General features: G+C 38.9%; 1 protein-coding gene across 4 annotated transcripts; it reads left to right on the top strand.

The window, feature by feature from the left end:
* The first annotated feature begins 8122 nt into the window (after positions 1 to 8122).
* Positions 8123 to 18797, top strand: LOC103705391 (guanine nucleotide-binding protein subunit beta). Of its 4 annotated transcripts, none has more exons than XM_039115701.1 (6): positions 8123 to 8602; positions 8702 to 8796; positions 9832 to 10256; positions 12933 to 13296; positions 16836 to 16949; positions 18470 to 18797. In XM_039115701.1, exons 1-6 carry the CDS (start codon positions 8497 to 8499, stop codon positions 18524 to 18526), a joined length of 1161 nt encoding a protein of 386 aa, XP_038971629.1. In that variant the 5' UTR covers positions 8123 to 8496; the 3' UTR covers positions 18527 to 18797. The 4 variants fall into 4 exon arrangements, with proteins under 4 accessions (XP_038971629.1, XP_038971632.1, XP_038971631.1 ...); XM_039115704.1 differs by lacking the exon at positions 18470 to 18797 and adding an exon at positions 18378 to 18468 and having other exon boundaries at positions 8124 to 8602; XM_039115703.1 differs by lacking the exon at positions 18470 to 18797 and adding an exon at positions 17055 to 17910 and having other exon boundaries at positions 8124 to 8602.
* Positions 18798 to 20941: the final 2144 nt, after the last annotated feature.

Raw genomic sequence — 20941 nt, 5'->3', positions numbered from 1 at the left:
AGTAGCTATGACAAACTTTTTAGCAATGAGACAAACTTTAATTGAAACACTCTCTACTTTAAATGTAAAAATTTCATTAACTTCTGATATTTGGTCAGCATCTGTAGGTAGTAATTGTTTTATTGCCATTACTGCTCATTATATTGATAATGATTAGCAATTAAATAAACGTATTCTTGCTTTTCGTGCTTTTGATTTTCCACATTCTGGGCAACAAATTTCAAATGCCATTTATCAAACTGTATGTTCATATAATATTAATGATAAAATTATGTCTATTACTTTTGATAATGCATCTAATAATAATTCTGCTGTTACATTATTAAAGGACTCATTGCATCCCATGTTAAATGGAAATTTATTGCATATTAGATGTGCATGTCATATCTTAAATCTTTCTGTTCAAGCTGGCATGGGCATGATTCAAGATGTGATTTCAAAAATTAGAAATGCAGTTTCTTTTATTCATGCTTCAAGATCAAGACTATTTAAGGAACTATGTATAAATCATGGTAAACGTTTTAAAAAATTTAAACTTGATGTAATTACTCGTTGGAACTCAACATATAGCATGATACATGATGCATACCCATATAAAAACTTATTAAGTGCATATATTAATGATCGTGGATTAGGCTTTACATTGACTGAAACTGATTGGAATAAAGAAAAAATTTTGGAAGATTTTTTGCTTAGTTTTTATAATGCTACTAATGTTCTTTCTGGTATTTATTATCCAACTTCATGTTTATTTTTACAACAAGCGTATATAATTAGTCAAAAATTTGCAGAACATAGATACGATGATGTTTTAATGCCTATTATTGAACAAATGGAATCTAAATGGAATGAGTATTGGGACAAGATATGTCCTATGCATAACTTAGCTGCTGTATTTGATCCAAGAGTTAAATTGAATGGCGTGCTAATTTTACTTGATGCATACTGTGAAAATATGATTCAAGATCCTGAACCTGCTAAAATTGAGGTAAAACAACTTCTATATGATATTTATGCTATATATGATGAAAAAATTCGTGGATCTAGATTCTCCGTACAAAGCTCTATTTCTTCTTCTAGTAGTTCTCGTTCGTCATCTATTTTTTCATTCATTGCACAGAGAAAACACACACATGCTTCAAGTTCATCTTCATCATCTTCATCTTTAAGTAGTGAACTAGAATTTTATTTACGAAATGATCTTCAGTCTGCATATGATGAAAATCAAATAGAGAGTCTAGATGTATTATCTTGGTGGAAGAGTGTTAAAAATCAATATCCTGTTATGTCTGCAATTGCACGCGATATTTTAGCTGTGCCGATGTCCACAGTAGCATCGGAATCCGCTTTTAGTGCAGGTCGGCGTGTTCTTGACGAAAAGAGAAGTAGGATGACTGGCGAAACGGTTGAGATGCTTCTCTGCTTCAAAGATTGGTTGGATGCTGAGGCGAGACTTCAAGATAAAGGTGGACATAATACAACATCCTCTGATGATGATGATACAAACACTACTGAATAGTGAATACTGAATCACTGACGATTAGTAAGATTTCTTAATTTTTTATAATTGTACATTTTTATTTTTTTAATTGTTAAAGTGAGTCATCTCTATTTTTTCTCCTTTCTTATTGTATTCTGGAGGTCAGACCAAGGTCCAAACCTCCCTTCATGTACCATTTTGATTTAAATTAATAAACTGGTAGGGGTCTATGCCAAACCCCCCATCATTAAGGTGGCTTTATATTAATAAATCCTTAGTTTTCAATATTTATTAATTTATTAAAAAAATTATTTCCATTTATTTTAAGGGGGACGGGCCGTGCCTGGCCCGGTTCAGGCCCTTATGGGCCGTTCCCGGCTGGCCCGCGGGCCGTGCCGGGCCCAGGCCCTTATGGGCCGTGCCGGGCTGGCCCGCGGGCCGTGCCGGGCCCAGGCCCTTATGGGCCGTGCCGGGCCCCGGCCCGCGGGCCAGAAAGTGGTAACCCAGCCCGGCCCTCTTTAATGGGCCGTGCTAGGCACGGCCCGTTACTGTAGCAAGCGGGTCGTGCCTGGCACGGCCCGCTTCGTGCCGGGCCGGGCCGGGCCATGGGCGGCCCGGCCCAGTGCCCATCTCTATATGGGTCAAAGTTTGACCCAATTTAGGTCACAAGGGTAGAGTTCTATTTGGATCAAAATAATTAAAGTTAGGTTGAGTCATGATTTTGGAAAAGATCAAATTTTGGTCTTTTTTAAGTCCTAGTTGTTTAAACTATTTCGAAAATTAGTCAATAAGAATAATAAGAATCGGATTTGATAGTTTAGGCTAAGTTTATTAGGAACTGAGTCTTACAAAGTTTATTAGGTTAGGGATAAGTGACCCAAAAGGACCTGCAGGTGGATATGGGTTAAAAGTTCTTCATTTAATCTTCGTAGGTTGAGTATAGGTCAAGTTTTTGTATATTGTCGTCCTTACTTGACCCGATCCAAACTTGACCCAAACCCAACATGACCTAACCTATTTCCACTCCTTCAAGTCGAGTTAAATCTGTGATAACATGTTAAACAAGTCTTGACTAGGTTAAACATATTTTAAATAGTTTTAATATTATTAAACTATTTAAAATATTGTCATCCCATAATAGGATGGAAATATAGTATTATCATTGCCCCATGATATCACATGTTGGAAATGTAGCACCATCATTGCCCTATCACGGTCTGAAACTATGACATTATGGTAGCCTCATTGTTAGTTTATTTGCTTGATTGTATCATTTGTTGATTTATTGTCACCCTATAGTGAAAGGTAAAGGAATTCAAGTACTAGTTAGTTTGAATGTGCATTTCATAATGATGACTTCTTTATCTTATTCTAATTGCTATGCTTATTGTCAGACAATTTTTTTTATCTATTGTTTAATATATATCTGTATGTGTGGGTGGATTCTTATTGAGTCATTAGCTCATGTCATTCCTTTTTTCTCTTTTTAGAGCCAAAGGATGCTTAATTAGAACTTGACTAAGGTTAAGGTAGTGAGTGAGAGAGAATAATTAAAGCATCTCTGATACTGCTTGAGTGTTTGGAACTTGTACTTGGACATTTTTAATGAAAAAAAATTATTTTGTTTAGAAATAATGAACATGAATTATGTATTATCCAATATCATTAAGATTTTGTACTATTTTTAAGGTCTCCTCAAATTTTCTGGACTCTGCCTGCAGAATATGCAGCCATGTCATGTACCCAGCTCGAGATTTAGATTAGGGGTGTGATAACTTTTTATCTTGTTACGTTGCTTCTTAGTTACAAATGTTAAGGACCAGATTGTGCATACAACTTATTATGACTTGTAAGCACCTTACTGAATCTATACGTATTAATTAGTTTCATTAATGGGAAAGTGTTGCTAAAGTGTTATTGTTTTCAAAGTGCTCCACAAACCTAGGGCTGATGCTATACATTCCCAAGATGATTCTGTGAACAGTAACTAGGAAATGCTACCAAACCTTATTCTTGGTTGCACAATTTTTGAATACTGGTAACCGGGACAATTATTCAATTGTTTAGTACGGTAATGGGAGGCAGTGGAATGTGTGATTTATTCCAAGAGATTGTTTCGTGATAGAAATATTATGAGAGGTTTGTTGTGCTATGATCATAGTATTCTTGAAATGATATTTGTTCCATACCAAAACAAAATGGTTGCTTTCTTCTCTGACCTGGTTGGGTACCATGTTTTCATAATTCTGTATTCCTGCATTGATGATATACTTAGTTTTGCATCTGCCATTGCCGAGTCTTTTGAATAAAATGGTGGGCTTACAGCCCTCCTAGTCATTCCAGAAAAAAAAAAAGAGAGAGAGAGTTTTGCATCTGTTATTGATATGTTTTACTTGCTAATAGCTTTATTGTCGCATCATTTTGTTTAGCTACTAGCCAAATATGAGCATAGAATTGCAGTTGAGGGCTTCATATGGATGATCAACTCTTTCGACCAATGGGGTGTGGAGTTAGTCTACCTTTGAGTTCGGGTTGTCTTCATGGATTTGCTTTGGTTCACAGTAATTCTTATTCCTCCATTGTTTTCCTTATGCTTATCATCTAACTTTTGTGTTTTGACCACTGAAAATTTCAGTCACTGGCCACTCAAGTTAGGAAGCAACTGAACCTTTCTCACAAGAAGGGAGCCTGTTGAGGGCTTTAATTTTAGTACCACCACTTTATTAACAAGAACCTTGAGGTTGGTTTCGTATTAGTTATCTCACATACATGATATATTTCTTTCATAGTCAAGTAATCAACTGCCAGATGACAACTCTTAAACTCCCATGAAATGTTCATAGCTGGTTGATGAAAGCACAATTAAATTCTCAGAATTCAATAGACAATACCTGTTTTACTTTAGGAAGGCTGAGGAAGAGATGTGCATGTGCCATGCATACCTATGCTTATCAGTATGATCTCATTGTATTCTCTCTCTTCAGTTTGAAACTTAAAGATTGTCAAATAATATGGATTCAAAGATGCCCTTGAATGTGTTCTCTTTAATTTTGCAGGTGGATTCTGGCATACCATCTGATTCGACCATCCTGCCAAAAATGTGATCTGAATCATAGACTTAGTCATATGTTGATTTGATCTGATCTAACTGCAACAAAGTAAACATGGGCTGAGTTATTGTCTGTTTCTGTATGTAACAAAAAACTTCAGAATTTTCGACATCTGCGATATCAGTTTTAACTTTGTTTCTGTGCAAATATAGTCTCAAGTGGCCCTAGAAAAAAGAATGATAAGTTGAAATAATGACAAATTGAATGGCTTTCCCCCTCTAGACATGACATCTTTGTGCAAAATTTCTTTGATGTTAAGTTGGAATTTTGGATTATTTCTAAAGTTTTTGTACATACATTTCTGATAGATTGAAAAATATATGGTATCACATAATGGGGCTGAAATCAAGCTGCTTAAACAGAAGCTTAGCTTGAAAGGGGAAATGCTTATTACACTGACCTGTTGCAACACCCAACACCACACGCATTTGAACTAATGCTGCGCCTCCAAGTGGATCTGATGGACCATGTTCTATCAATGCAATCAGAAATCATTTTGATCACGAAGGGATCGGAAAAATTTATTCAATGTCAATATGGAATTGATATGTCTCATATGAGGCATGACCTGTGCTTGAACTGCCCTGAGACTAAAAGGACTTATTTCCCCATCCAATTTCAAGCAAGGGTAGAAGATTACATAGTCATCATTAATCGACGCTTGCCTGACTAAAGATTGCCTTCCCTATTTGGTAAAAAATGGCTAAATCTCCAGTGAAGCCACTTTGAATTTAGAAACTAATATGATCTTGAAATTAACTTTAACACAGTTGAGAATTAATTTATGTTGTTAATGAACACCTATATATGTGTTTGTTAATTAATCTTTAGAGAATTTGGCTGTTTATAATACTTTTTGTCATCCTAGTAGTTCCATCAAGAGTATCGAAGAAAAAAGATTCATATAGCCAACCCTAGCTAGTTTGGGATAAAGTTAAAGTTGGCTTATCAGTTTATCACAGTGGTTTTTTTCTTGCATAATGTTCATGGTACCAAATGGACTAATCACTAAACATTTTTTCAAAGTTATATTGAGTTAATTTGCACCCAAAAAAATCCAATATTAATAAGATAATTCTTAACTGCAATCCAACTCAAGCCACATATTAATCCAATTGAAATATAGATCAGACATGGATGGGATCAAAAGCCAATTCAACAGACCCACTTGCAGCCAACTTGATATACTTGCCACCAATTGAACAACACTATTGCTTATTGGGATGCTTTACCTGCAGTGGGCCAGCGTCTGTGACACCTGCTGAATCCATCCAAGTAGATCTTGTCGACCAAGCTGGATGCCAAAAAAGATGGCAACCACAAAAAACGACACCAATCTGACTAATTCTAAACTTTTAGCATGAAGTGTCGTTTAACAATTAAATGAATTGACTTTCAATTTCAAATCTTAAAGCTGGGACAGTTTCGGATATTGTCCGAAGTCATTTCCCTAATAGCCTTATCTGCACAAGCCATGGGTGTCTTTTGTATGGTGCATGCTGAGGAACAGGGAACTAACAGCCGACATGTCTTAGCCAGTGTGTATACTGTGAACCCAGTGGATTGGGCCTAATCTAGTTGACCGGCGCAGCCAATTCTGGCCAAAAAAATGCGAGCTGGAAAGAGACTCCCGATGAGAGTCTTCTTTCTCCTGTGCTCATCGGACGAAATCCGACTCCATGTCAGATTCTGATCGCGGCTGAGGCTATTTAGAGCCCTTCTCATTCTTCTTCGTCAGAGATCTAAAAATGAACAGAGCTCACGCTGGAGTATTTTCTTAGTTTTTTTCTCCGAACACCGGCTACTACCAATGTCGTTGCCACTATCATCTGCCACCAAGAACTAGGTAAGGACCCAACTAACTTTGATCTATCCTTCTCCTCCTTCTTTCGGAGCCTTGATTTCGACCGGTAATCATCGGATTTTGGGCGAAAAGGGGGATATTCTGCTTTCCCTCTTTTCGAAAACCAATCTCTTTCTCTTTTGATTCTGGCTATTTGCCGCCGATGCTCATCGTTGAGATCCCCCTCCAGTTCCCTGTAGTAGCTTATGGTTTTCGCCAGAGTTCCAACCGTCGAGACATCTTGATTCCTTGAGATAAAGAAGCAGAACCCCTATTTTAAGAGGATTTTTCCTCATCATCGGCCGTGGGTTATCGTCGGCCGCCGTCCACAGTGGACAGTTGTGAGTTCCTGACCCTGAGTACCACCTCCAGCCACCCTCTTCCTTCCTTTTCATTAGTTAGAGAGAGGCGCTTTCTTTCTCTCTTTTCTCTCTCTTCCCCATACTTTCTCTCTCATATTTCTCTCTCTATATGGACTTCTCTCTCTAGGGTTGTTGGACCCCGTAAGAATGCTTCTTAGTGATTTTGGATTGACTATAGTGAATGATCCTGAATCCAGGGTCGTTGGGCGGTGTGCCAACCTCCACCCTACCCCTTGTCAAACACGATTATATTTGATCACCCATGATCCCTGCTAAATCATCTATGCCCTATTCCGAGCATAATTCGATAAAATCACCTTGGTCGGATTGACGGAATGCCGAACACTCCTGCTTGGTCATCATGTAAGGACGTTGGAATTTAGGATTTTTATTTTTGAAATAATTATGATAAAATTTTAATGATAAATATAATTTTGGAATATTAGACTTTGAAAAAAAATTTTGGGATTAATTGAATTGCATTCGCAATGTAAGTAATATATAAACCCATTTCTAAATTTATCGGCAAATTATGAATATTTTCTAAGTCGAATTATTCTTAATTTATGAATTTGATTTATAAATTATAAAATCAAAATGGCCATATCTCTTGATGCATTAGATTTTTGACCAAAATTGGAATAGGATTTAAATACTAGAAATAAGTAGAGATTGGATTTTGGACAGTTGAGGCATTCTTATTCTCTCATAGAATTAGAATGGGAACGTAACTTTTTTCAACGGAATAACTGAAATTGGAGTCACTTATTCTCATTTCTATTCCAAAGTTTCACTCCTTTCAACTAAATATGCCCTAAATATACAGCGTTGAACGAGAAGTTCACTTTATAATAGAATACAATATAGAGAACTACCTCGAGACTTTTTAGAGACGAGAGAGTTACTATAACATAACAGGCAAATTTGGAAGGCCCGTCTCATTGTTTTAGCTTCTATTCTATGCAAACGACATGTAGAGCTTAGTGGCCATGGTCAATAAAATTACACATGAACTCCCACCGAGAGTAAACGTCGTGTGTGAAATGCACGCTTTCGCGCACACGCCTTTGCAGTCTTGAAAGGTCGAGCTCACCCACAAGAGCCTAACCCGTTGGCGCCGGACCGGAAGTCTCGGCACGGTCTGAGCCCGAGGCCAAACCGCGATCCCTCCCCCATTCCGCGGGCCCACCTACAGCGCTTTACCCAAAATAACCTCCAAACACGCGTCATCACCCGGACCCACGTCTTCGATCGTCTCGCTGGAGAAATTACCGGACCCACGCTAAGGCGTCTCGGTGAGTGGTGTGGCGTGCACCAGCGTGGCCGTCGCGCTGCCTCCTTTGAATACTCCGACGTCACCACCCACTGCTTCTTCGCTGCTTGCTTTAAATAGTCTCCGACGTCACCAAGCTCTCCTCTCTTCTTTCTTCTCTCTCGCTACCTGCCATCTTCCCTTGTCGCTATCCTCTTTCTCGTGCCCTCTGGTCCGGGAGGACCGGCACCGGTTGTCTTCGCCTCCGATTCGCCCCTCTCCACTGCGAACCCTAACCCTAGATCGGCTTCGCCCTCCGTTCTGCTTCGAGACTGGGGTTCTCGGAGCAGGGATGGAGGATTAGGACTCGGATCGAGCTCCAGGGAAGCCGGTCATGGCCGGAGAACGCTGATCTTTTCAAGCAGTGTGGTTGGGGTTAGGGTTTATAGATGTCTGTTGCTGAGCTGAAGGAGCGGCATATCGCCGCGACGGCGACCGTGAACGCTCTGCGAGAGCGGTTGAAGCAGAGGAGGCAGGCGCTTCTCGACACCGATGGTTGAATTCTCTCCTGGTTCTTGCCTTTTTTTTTTCCCTCGTCGTTTTTTTCTCTTGAGAATTTTGGTTTGATTTTTTTCCTTTGGTTTTTCTTTTTAGTTGCTGGATATGCTAGGAGCCATGGGAAAACCGCGATTTGCTTTGGCTCCACGGATCTGGTTTGCTGTAGGACCTTGCAGGGTCATACGGGGAAGGTTGGTTGAATCGTTCGTTGATATTTATTTTTTTTCCGATAAAGGTGTTTTTTTTTTTTTTTTGCGATTTCATTCCGTCGTTTCTTTTTTTCTTTAGTCAGGTCAGTTCAGTATGTTGTCTGAAAATTATCTTTTCATGGCTATCTGGAACTAAGTAGTGAAATTGTTTTGCGTTTTGGACTGGAGACCATGTAGCTCTTGTCCTTTTTCCTCTTTTTATGTGTATGCTCGAATTACGGAACTGGAGAAGGTCGATGTGATGTGAAAGAAGGCGAAAAGATATATTCTTAATATACATGTCTGAAACTTAATGGGTCCCCTGCATGAAGGTGACCTAAAAACTTTTTCGCTCTATGCAAATCAAGCATAGAATCCAAAATTAGCAACCACTGATGTTTACTTCAAGATCATTCTTAGAGATCATTTAAATACATTTTCTAAAAGGTTTTTTTTTAATGTTTGGCTGTTCTCATTTCATTGTTGTTCCAACTTACACTGTTTAATTTCCATATGTTATATGATGTAATTGGAAGTGATGAAATGCTGCATTATTAAATACTTAAATTAGAAATCACATATTTCAAGGCCCGTGATAAATGTTTGATAGGTGAAACTGAATTCAAAAAAAAAAATGATGATAAGTGAACAATATCTCAAATCTGTTGCTTCTTCATACAAAGATGTATTATGGTTCACCTCAAGTCAACATAACTAGTCTATCAAACTTTATTTTTCTAAATCATAACCTTGAACATTTCTTGGGATACGATAAGCATTAATAAGAAGCACAAATTGGGATTAATGTCAGGCCCCCAACAAGAAGATTAATTTAGAAGTAAAATGAATCAATGTGACTATGTTTGTCTGCGTGTATGTGTACACGAGCATGCATGCATCCAGATGTGTTGGTGTGTATATATTCAGATGTCTACACATGTATATACTAGTTATTAGTGTAGTAATTTAGAGATTATATTTCAACTTCAGCCACTCGGTTATCAATTGATAAACATTGTTTTCTAAGAACTTTGTCAGGTCTATTCATTGGATTGGACTCTTGAAAGGAATCGGATTGTTAGCGCTTCTCAAGATGGGAGATTAATTGTATGGAATGCCTTAACAAGCCAGAAAACACATGCCATAAAGCTTCATTGTGCATGGGTCATGACATGTGCCTTTGCTCCCAATGGTCAATCTGTTGCATGTGGTGGTCTTGATAGCGCATGCTCTATTTTCAATCTCAATTCTCAAGTCGATAGAGATGGGAACATACCAATATCAAGAATACTTACTGGGCACAAGGGCTATGTATCATCATGTCAGTTTGTTCCAGATCAGGAAACTCGGCTAATTACCAGCTCAGGTGATCAGACATGTGTTTTGTGGGATGTTACTACTGGTCAGAGGATTTCCGTCTTTGGAGGTGAATTTCCATCAGGACACACAACTGATGTATTGAGGTACTTATATAGATCCCATCATGCATTCATGTACTTGCACTTGAGAGCAAAAGTTCTGCAGCCAAATTTTCTGTAGATTTTTGTTGTTTTCAAAAATCGCGTAATTTCATCTTGGCCGCATGCCTATTGTCTTTACTTGAAAAGACATTTCACATAACTGGCTTTGTACTTATTGTCAACTACTGTGTTAAAATCTATAGATCTTTTTTTGGTTAATAACTTTTTTTGTGATATTTGGTTTTTTGGAGAAACGTCATCTACTATAAGTTTTTTTTTTTTTTTTGTGAACCGGGGGGTGGGGGGACAAACATGTGCTGGTCATGGCCTAAAGTGAAAACATTTTCATTGTTTATCCAAAACAGATGATTCTATGTATGTTTCCATCTAATGCTTGTCTATTTTGATTGCATGTAGGTATTAGATCACCTGTCTAGAATTCTGATAATTTTAGGCTTGAACAGGAATAGTTCTATCCAAGGTCCGCTGTACCGGTATTGGTCGGCGTACCGGTGGCCGGTCCGGTACGTACCGGTACCGGCCGGTACGCGGTGGTTTCAAAAATCACAGGGCGAGGCGCTGTGGTTACGAGGCCGGTACCGACCGGTACGGGCTCCGTACCGGCCGGTTCGGCTAAAAAATCGGAAAATACCGATATTCTTGTGGTTCCGGTACTGGTCTAGGACCGGACCAGTACGTACCGGCCGGTACGGGCCGGTACAGCATTTCATGGTTCTATCCATTTATATTTTTATATGTTTTTCCTCCACCTTGTCTCGTGCCATGCTGAGCTTCAAATATCAAGCAATACATTCCAGTGCTAACATCAAGCTCCCTAGCATGGTATGCTGTACCGGTAAGTACCGGACGTACCGTATCTATACCGATGGGTACCGATATCAGTACGCCAATGTCGGTATGTCTGACGTACTGTATACCGTACTATACTAATGCGGCACCGGTTCGGGGTTCGGTACCGGTACCGGTACGGCGAACCTTGCTCCCTAGTATATACTGCCATTACTAGTGGTTTTGTGCATTACATGAACACATTCCCCCAAACTCAATATTCTCCTAAACTCAGTTTTTATTGAGATTGCTAGTGAAGATATTGATATGTCCAAATCCGACATCGTGTACAAATTTTTTTATGTAACTACTTGAAAGCTATTGCTATTTTGGCATGTGCATTGCACATAGGGGTCCATTATTTTGTTTATATGTTGTTTGCATGACTAGTTATATTAAAAACTGTGTATCAAGAAATGAACTTATATAATAACACATTGATATTATCATAGTCTTATACCAATTATTCTCTCTCATAAAGCGCTTCTAACATGACTTTGTGGTTCTAAGAGGCTAAAAAACTCAATCTTATTATTCAATAAAAGACTTGATGTTATATATTATTGTCAAATTCAAATGTTATTTTATATTGTCAATAATTTTTGAACCAATAAATATGTTGGCCTTCATGCCATACATTTCATCTCAACATAGTATTAAATAAAAAACTTGATGGTGTGTATTATATCAAATTAACCATACTTCTTATATTGGTAAATTTTTTTGAATTAATAAAACATGATGACCAACTATTTGTCTTGTAATCTAAAACATCAGTCATGCCCTAGTGTTCATGGATTGAAATCAAGTAGAACTTTGGGTACTCTTAAGCTTTAATTGGCAGCATGTAAATTTTGGCACATTTTTCATATTATAACAGATTTCCACCATTGCAAAAGATGTAAAATATTCTTTACATTTGTTAAGTGTGCCTTGAATTCCTTGATCCACCCCACTTCATGATTCAGTTCGACAAAGTTGGAAGAAAAAAAAACTGTTTGGGATTTTTTTATGAAGTCTATGTGTTTTTCTTTTCTCTCTATCATCTTGAATCTCTTTGTTCTTCTCTAGTTTCATCTAGATCTGTTCCCACAACAATTATGCCACTTTTTTTTTTTGCTTTTTTGTTTTTGAGAACAATAGTGGGAACGACACCATCTGAATTCAAATATGGAATCTCTTCCAATCCATGCGCTGAGAAGGCTTCCAACTCATGGACCTAAGTGCTGTGGCTATTGTCTTGTTTATTGTTATTGCGCTCGGTATGAGACGTTGATGGAAAAATTAACGGAATATAATTCTGCCTTCTGTCTTTTAGTGGGTGAGGGATTAAAAATGGGATTTGGACAAACAGGTGAAACATAAATTGATGCTTTTAGTTTACTGTTTATGAAAGATTGAATAAGATAGAAAAACTCAGGTATTTATAGCTCTTCTTTCACATTAAGCATGATGGAGATATGGCATGATTCCTGATCTTGGTAACCTTACTCCTATCATTTGACTTGAGGCGCGCATGAGGGGGCAATCCATGGTTAGTTCTTAGCATGATCTAATGGAGTGATTAGTTATTAGTATAGAGAGGCGGGCATATTCTTAGAATATTCCCAAAATTCAGTACTGTTCTTTTTAATGTCATATTGATACAGTCATGAATGCATGAGCTATTATGCTTTTGCTGGCACGATGCTCCCACAAGCACAAACTTACATATGATCTTTCCATATTCATTTCATTTGATGCTAAAGTTATTAAAAATGGAACTTGGTTTTGATTCTGTCCTTCAAGATTTTTATGTTACTGAAAACAACTTGTGTTTTCTTTATCCAGTGTCTCAATCAACTCTTCAAATTCAAATATGTTTGTCTCTGGTTCATGTGATGCTACTGCTCGACTGTGGGATACTCGTATTGCTAGTCGAGCAGTTCGAACATATCACGGTCATGAGGGGGATGTTAATGCTGTCAAGTTCTTTCCTGATGGACAAAGATTTGGGACTGGCTCTAATGATGGCACATGCCGGTTATTTGATATGAGGACAGGACATCAACTTCAAATTTATAGTCAACAGCATGGCAATAATGATAATGATGTTCCCATTGCAACATCCATTGCCTTCTCAATATCGGGTAGACTCCTCTTTGCTGGATACTCCAATGGTGATTGTTATGCATGGGATACACTGGTAGCTGAGGTATGCATTTCTTTTTGATTCGAAAAAAAACAAATTCTTGTGTAACTCTAAATAGTGAAGACAATCTTCAATGAAAAATTATATTGCAAACTGTAAATGATTTGTTTTAGGAAATAATCTTGATGAAGTTAATTAATCCGCAATTAAATATTATTTCCTTATTGCTTTAATCCAAAATGGAATAGGGATAATATATGTTGAAATTGTATCTGGTACTCATATGTATTGTTTCAGTATACGAGTGAGACATGCTAAGGGACCCTAATGAAATGGTTCAGATGGGCTAGCGTGCCATGTAATTTTCTCAGGCTTCAATCTCCTTCTTATGGTATTTCTATATTGATGCCGCATGTAATCTTTAGACGTAAATGCCTTTGGCTTCATGATGATATCAGAGAGAACATTCTAGCTTAAAAGATCAGTCAAATCTATCTCGCTGTGGAAAATAGTGATAGTGTACACATGCTGCTTGTGTTCTCTAGTGCACCTACATTTCTCGCCCCAGGACCAAATGTGCCCTTAGTCCTCATGTCAAAGAGACATTAGGATTCCATATTTTTAGTTTTCCAGGTAAAATAACAGTGATTCGGATCATCTTATTTGTGAATTTCAATGCTACATTTATTTCTGAGATATAGTTGCCATCTCGAATGCTTAGATCATTATGCTTTTGCATCCAAAGATGATATTGTTTAATTATCTGAGAAGTCTATTGCCAAGAAGATCCAATTGTAAATCTAAGGGTTATGGTCATTGAAGATCTAAAGCTTCATCAGCTGAAATTATTGTGGGGACAAGGATTGCAATCTTAGAAGTGAGGTAGGAAGAAAAGGTGCTTAACGCTGAAAATGTAATTGGTACATCTAGCAGACAATTGTCCACAAAAAGCATAGTATTTTGAAGAAAGAGAAGAACATTATGTCTTTCGTCATTGATGGAGATTCATTTAGTCATTAGAATTAATGGGCTTGCTCCCATGTTCATGAGGCTTAGGAAGGCATAGTGACCTATGGGTGAATTTAATAATCAACGACAACAATTTATTTACCAATATGGCTTACTTGATGGGATGTTTGAGAGGGGGGAATTGTAGTCACTATATTTTCTAATAGAAGGCCCTTGGTCTTCAGAGATTTGGAGTTACATCGTTGCTTGTCTATGCTTGTAATCAGGTGAAGTTGATATAATGCTTTGAGATAAGTCTTCTGATGCAGGTGTTTCTAGGGATGTTGGCAAATATGTCACCTTTTTCTCGTTTCCCACATGCGAAATGCTTCTTCCTTATGATTTTTAGTAGATCTGATGTTCAAATTATAAGTTTTATGTATCTCTTCTTATTTGCCTATACTATAAGTCATGTAAGACTTCTGGCAATAATGGGTGCTGATGCGGGATTTGCACCCCGTCACCAGCAGAGCCCACACACCAGCCGAGCAGGGGAAGAGAGAGTGTCCCTCAGAAGGTATTGTCCGCTTTGGGTCCGATTTGGGGGTCGAGCGTACCCGGAGCCCTCCTCACGGCGCCTCACGGTTTTGCCCCACAAAAGGCGCCTCCTAAGGGAAGGGTGATTGAGCCCCCCATTATATGGCACAGACCTTCCCGCTGATTAGCCGATGTGGGACTAAATTCGGGGAACCCCCCGTAACACAGCCCCCCCAGCGGGGAGGTCCTGTGCCCGGGTCGGCTCCTTGCTGGATAGGTGGAGGGCCGAGGCCCTTCCTCTAGCGCCATCTGATGCGGGATTTGCACCCCGTCACCAGCAGAGCCCACACACCAGCCGAGCAGGGGAAGAGAGAGTGTCCCTCAGAAGGTATTGTCCGCTTTGGGTCTGATTTGGGGGTCGAGCGTACCCGGAGCCCTCCTCACGGCGCCTCACGGTTTTGCCCCACAAAAGGCGCCTCCTAAGGGAAGGGTGATTGAGCCCCCCATTATATGGCACAGACCTTCCCGCTGATTAGCCGATGTGGGACTAAATTCGGGGAACCCCCCGTAACAGGTGCCATTTCTAAATTATTCATTGGCTGGTTTGAATCGCAGATATAATAATGTTATTAAACCAGGCATTATAATGTTTGACCCCCCACCCCACCCTGGGACTCCATCATTATAAACATATATGCTGGTATATAATAATGAACACTATATATGCACTGTAATCCATATAGCAATATTGAAGTAGCAGTCATAGAGGCCTATAGTCGGCACTAGATATTATCTCACATTGGTAATTAAGGTATGCCATACTAGCCTGAACCGGACGGTTGAAAATGTACGATACTGTACCGGTTCGATACCGGTACTCGGTATGGATGGTGTACCGATATTCGGTATGCTAAAAAAATTTCGTACCGTACCGTACCAATACTATGCTATTGTGGCACCAATATGAGGCCCGGTAAGAAGACGGCGAATCTTGTTTGTAATATTGTTACTGCTGTTCTGATTTGTAATTAATGTTATTTGATATTAAGTTTTTATAAATTACTATAGTATAAGCTTAATATTTAGCTTTGAAAGTTCTTGTATTTTCAGTTTCATTGTGGTCTTTCGTAGCCATTGTAATGGTGAATAGCAGTTTCAGGCTGTGGCTTTAATTTTTTGCATCTCATGGTAAACAGCATGGTATATATGGAGATGTAGTCTGTATAGCCTAAGGAAGTGAAATGCAAAGAAACTTGCACAAAGTACCTCAGTTGGAACTTCAGTAACATTGCTTAGTAATTTCATATAAAAGAAAATTTTACTCCCAAATCTATTTTAATGTTAGTCCAGCAACGGAAAATAGTTTTGCTTAACAAATTAATTTCCTTCTGCATCACATTAGGTTGTTGTCTATGCCAATGTTAAACTTTGGTTTTAATTTTTGTTTTGGCAAGATTAAGTTTTAATTTTAGTTGTTTAGGCTCTGGCTAGGATAGTTCAAATTGAAAATTTTAACTAAAGAATTGGTATTAGTGAAAATCAAAAACACTAAAGAAGGCAAGAAAAAAGTTTGGACATCAACTTAAAGTACATTTTATTGTTTAGGAAGATTGAATATATTTTGTTTCAGTAATTCCCATTGTTTTGATAAAAAAAGAAAGATATAATCATACTTAAATTGTAATATATGTTACTGTTTGATTACAAACTATTCATTTTAAATCTTTGTAAAATGTAACTTTTAAGATATTTTCAGAACTTGCAACATAGAAGTTTAGTTTAAAAAAATGCTTCCTGACAATTAAAGAAATTAAGAAATGGAGGAAAAAAGAATCAGCATAAGGAACCCATATAAACAGTGACTTTGGCCCTAAAAATTAGTTTAGGCAAACTCCAAAATGACCCTGGTTTGAATTGGTTTTAGGTGAAACTGGGTATTTTGATTTTGGAGTTTTAAACAGAAGTTCAACCTTGGAGTCCAGTCTCTAAAGTTAGCGAAACCATGGCTTATTCATTCCACACCATTCTTCTCAGTGTGTGTTTTGTCTTACCATTTTGCTAATTTTTACGAAAAAAGGATTTTTGTTTGACTCATATATGTTTTTCTCTTTTCTCAGGTAGTCCTGAATTTGGGAAGTCTACAAAACTCTCATGAGGGTCGCATAAGCTGCCTAGGTTTGTCAGCTGATGGGAGTGCCTTATGCACGGGAAGCTGGGACAAAAACCTAAAGGTAACTTCTTTGTTAAGTTCATTGATCAATAACTAGATTTTACAATTAGAACCATTAGAGGATATTTTAGAAGTAAGTATTAAATGGAATCAGTTTACACCACAGAATCATATCAACAGAAGCCTTTAGAGTTATGTTCAGGGTGCGGCATGACTGGAAATGCAGCTTCTATTACTTCCACGATGAGTTGTATCATATCTTTGGTGAATGTCTTGAAAATAAAATTTGTTTTGCCTTTTCATTTGGAAGTTTGTTTCTGGCTGTTTAGAAGAATCTTACCTACTTTCAAACTAGAACTACAAAATGTGGCTCAGGTGCCTAGGGTCTCTCTGGTCACTCCAGCTGGATGCCTCTGTTTTCCTGTTTACAACTGAGGAGTGAATTCTTTTCCTTTCTCCCTCTCTCTCTCTCTCTTGCTATCAACCCTTGGGTGAATATTCATTATCAATTTCAGCCTTTTAGCTAGCAAGTGCATTTCAACCAGTCTAGCTAGCTTGAAATCTGAATGAGTTTGGTATTGGTGCCTAGAGGTTGGCTTGATTACATGGGCATGTCTCAGTTTCCAAATCTGCTAGGTGATTATTATCTTGTTCTACCCATTTATCCTATCCCCTTCATTGCTTTCTTGATCTCAAAATTCTTTCCTCTAAAGGCATGGTAATGGGTGATGGGCCTGATAGCAGTGCCGGTATACCAATACTTTTCTTCTCCATGTCGTTGCTTCTTTCTATCTACATCTTCCATATTCTATGACAAGATCAACATCTTGAGAACTTGATTATCAGACTCAATATTCCAGCTGATTGATTCAAACCTCTGTTTGATACCTTATAACAGTTTCAAGCTTTAAGTCATTCAAAATAAATTCCAAACATTTAACATTATTCGTTTCTCTTGTGAGATTGAATCTTTTCCAGTTCTACAAAGATGATGGTTCAAATTCTACAGAACTCAGCCTTTATTATTTTGGCAGATTTGGGCCTTTGGAGGGCACAGGAGGGTGATTTGAATTTCTTTGCATTGATGGTGTTTGTTATGGATTATCTCAGTTTGGTGCCCAACTTGGACAATGTTTTGCAAATAACATCTGGCTGTCGTCTTACATGTTCTGTTGTATCTCACCCTCTTAAGCTGAAAGTCCTGATTCCACGAAGCTCGAGCATCTTGAAATATCAATTCTTTAGACGGGACACCTGCCATGTGGTGAAAAAAGGTCGCAGAAGAACTCAGAGAACTATGCCATGCGACATCTAGAATTTTTGTATTATTAGATCCCTGTAACTCCTTCATGCTGTCAACAAAATGTGATGTCTTTTGTTGGTATGTTTACTCTAGAGAATGTTATTTATCCAGCCTGTACTCTGATTGGTAGGTTCACCTCCTTGATTTGAAATCTTGACCTAATTCTTCGTTTGTTATTTGAACTAGGAGATAATTTGAACTTTGGTGGGCAAATGATAAGCTAACCGATTCCAGGTAATTAAATGTTATATATTTTTTTCATATGGCTTATCAGTCAGATCTGGATGGAAACTGTTGTCCTCAAATTGATGGTGGAAAGGATGGCTTTCCACTAATTATGCTTTGGTGAAGATGATGCTGAAGCAACAAATTCTGAAATGGGTGTAACTTCCGACTCCATTTGCAAAAAATGTTGGGGGTGGTCATTAGAGATCTGCAGGAAATGGAAGTAAACAATTGGGGAACATCGGGTTTTCTTTTTCGCCTTTGTCAAATACTGGGTGACCCGGTGCTTGTGACTTGACCTATAGATTGATTGGTTGACCTATTCATTCATTCTTGTGGATAGAGATGCCCCAAATGATGTCACTTTAATTTCTTATACTACTGTGATCAACATTTTTGGGAATGTTCATGGGGCATGGTCAATTTAATTGTCCCTTAAAATCTCAATCATGGGCATCTAGACAAATGATCCAAAGTTCCAAACCATTATTCATCATCTAGAAGGCAAGATATGCATATAAAAAAGAATTGAAGTTTTGGATGATAAGGAGATCTATTACCTTTATATGAAGTATTCTCCTTCCTATCCTTTATATCGAGTACTATTTTTTGAGGAGGGAGGGCTAAACGCCAAACCTGTCTCAATGAGACCATGAAAAGGAGAACTAAAAATTGAATTTTTCACAAAATGATGGGTGGGGCGAGAGCTAGAGCTGAAGCAGGTGTCGAACCGAGGCCTGTCTGCTACCCTGCTTCTTGTTGGGTTGGCTGGTCCGGTCAAAGACGGACTCGAGTGATCAAAGTGGAGAATTCAATTATTCTTCAACTCTTGTTGCTGAAGACCCTCTTATTACGCTCCTTCCGTAGATGCCAGATGCACGAAAGAGCTGCAGAATCTCATTCAGCTCTTAGCTGTGGTCATGGCACTGCTGACTTCCATGGGTCCAAAGACGTAATAGCTCCCTTGGCAGTTGTTTTGGGTGTTTGGGCCCTGATCCGCTTCGCAACCAGCCACAGCCAATGTGGAGGATCGGTCACAATCACAGATGGTCTCCCAAACCATGTTTCCCAAACCGCGTCTGCAAGATGTGCGAGGCATAAAGCGCGTGTAAAACAATAGCACTTGTAATAGTTGGAACGTATAACAGCCTGCTAAAGAATGCCGATCCATATGCTCGAACTCTCTAGCGACGATTGCTGGCCCCTTCCAGGTAGGTGCTCTCAAGCTCTCACACACCATCGTGCTGTCGCTCCGCCACTTTCAATCTTCAATATTCATTGAGAATCTCATTGGCTTCGGTATTGAAGGATCCTCCATTGATACTTTTTGGCAAGAGAACTTTTTCGTCTTTACTGTTTCAGGTTGAACTTGACATTGGGGCAAAGATCCGAGCATGACTCTAGCCTATCATCACTGCCTCGGGCATGTTACTAATCTACACAACTAGAACAGCTGATCACCGAGCCCTCTGGCAATCTCACCAGTTTGGCGTCTCAGTTATAGCGATTCCCAGCGGCAACATAGACATTAGGAAGTGTTGCCTCGCCAATGGTGGAGGGAGGGCAAGAGACAAGGTATGGTGTAGTTTCTAGGCGAGAATTGTAGTGAATATAAAGCTGTGCTGGCCACGCTCTCTATTATGTCATGAGCGGTAAGGATTTTCTCATGGATGGCGATTCAATATGAGATGACGATTTTAGATGGAAGCTATGATTTTTGGATGCGTCGAGCCTAGGCAAACCGCCTACCAGTATTCAAAAACTTAATTATATGAATTAACACTAAAAAGTTGGCTTGCTATCCATCTCCGAGAACAACTTTTAGACTGATTAGCAAGTGCTTGGGGAGCAATTAAAGAGAGTCTTTTAGAGAGTTCATCAATGCAAGTCGCATATTATTGTGGAAGATTGTGGGATTGCCAACTGTTTCTTAATAAATGAGGCACCCAAGTAAATCCCCGTGGCCAAGAAGGGCGAGCGTGATTCGCAAATGGGTTTTGCAGTTTGTTACTTTACTAGCCAGCATATAACCTTGGATTACTCCACGGCGGGCTCTGGTCCTCACCTGTATATTACGTTCTTGGAGGCTCTCCAAGTAAGCTTACGCTGCCTCTTTGCTTGTCTCTCATCCTATTTCCGAGCCGTATTTGATTTAGGTATCAGAGCGTCTATCGGACATGCTCTGGTGCGTGAACTTCTTTGTTTTTGCCGTTTTAGCCAGCGTCCTAAACTCATTCCTCCACCATCCAACACCAACTCATGGGTGCTCAGCTTTGGGATCATCGCTGATCGAGGGCAGCGACCGCCAGACTATCGCTGCAGAGATGGGCAACAATCCTATTTGATCTCTCCTATTCGGCTAACAGACGAGCCAAAATCTCCATCAACTTGGTGCCTAGGCCGAACTGGTTCCTAGCAACAACATAAAGAAATGACTGTGTAGATCTCCTGTCGATAACTACGTGGTCTACTTGTCTTTTGTTTTAGTTTTAAAACATGTAGATTTTGTTGAGTGGTATATATCC

Source organism: Phoenix dactylifera, unplaced genomic scaffold, assembly GCF_009389715.1.
Source record: "Phoenix dactylifera cultivar Barhee BC4 unplaced genomic scaffold, palm_55x_up_171113_PBpolish2nd_filt_p 000007F, whole genome shotgun sequence".
NCBI lineage: Eukaryota > Viridiplantae > Streptophyta > Magnoliopsida > Arecales > Arecaceae > Phoenix > Phoenix dactylifera.
The sequence above is the reverse complement of the archived record's forward strand: the minus strand, read 5'-3'. Positions and strand labels throughout refer to the sequence as shown.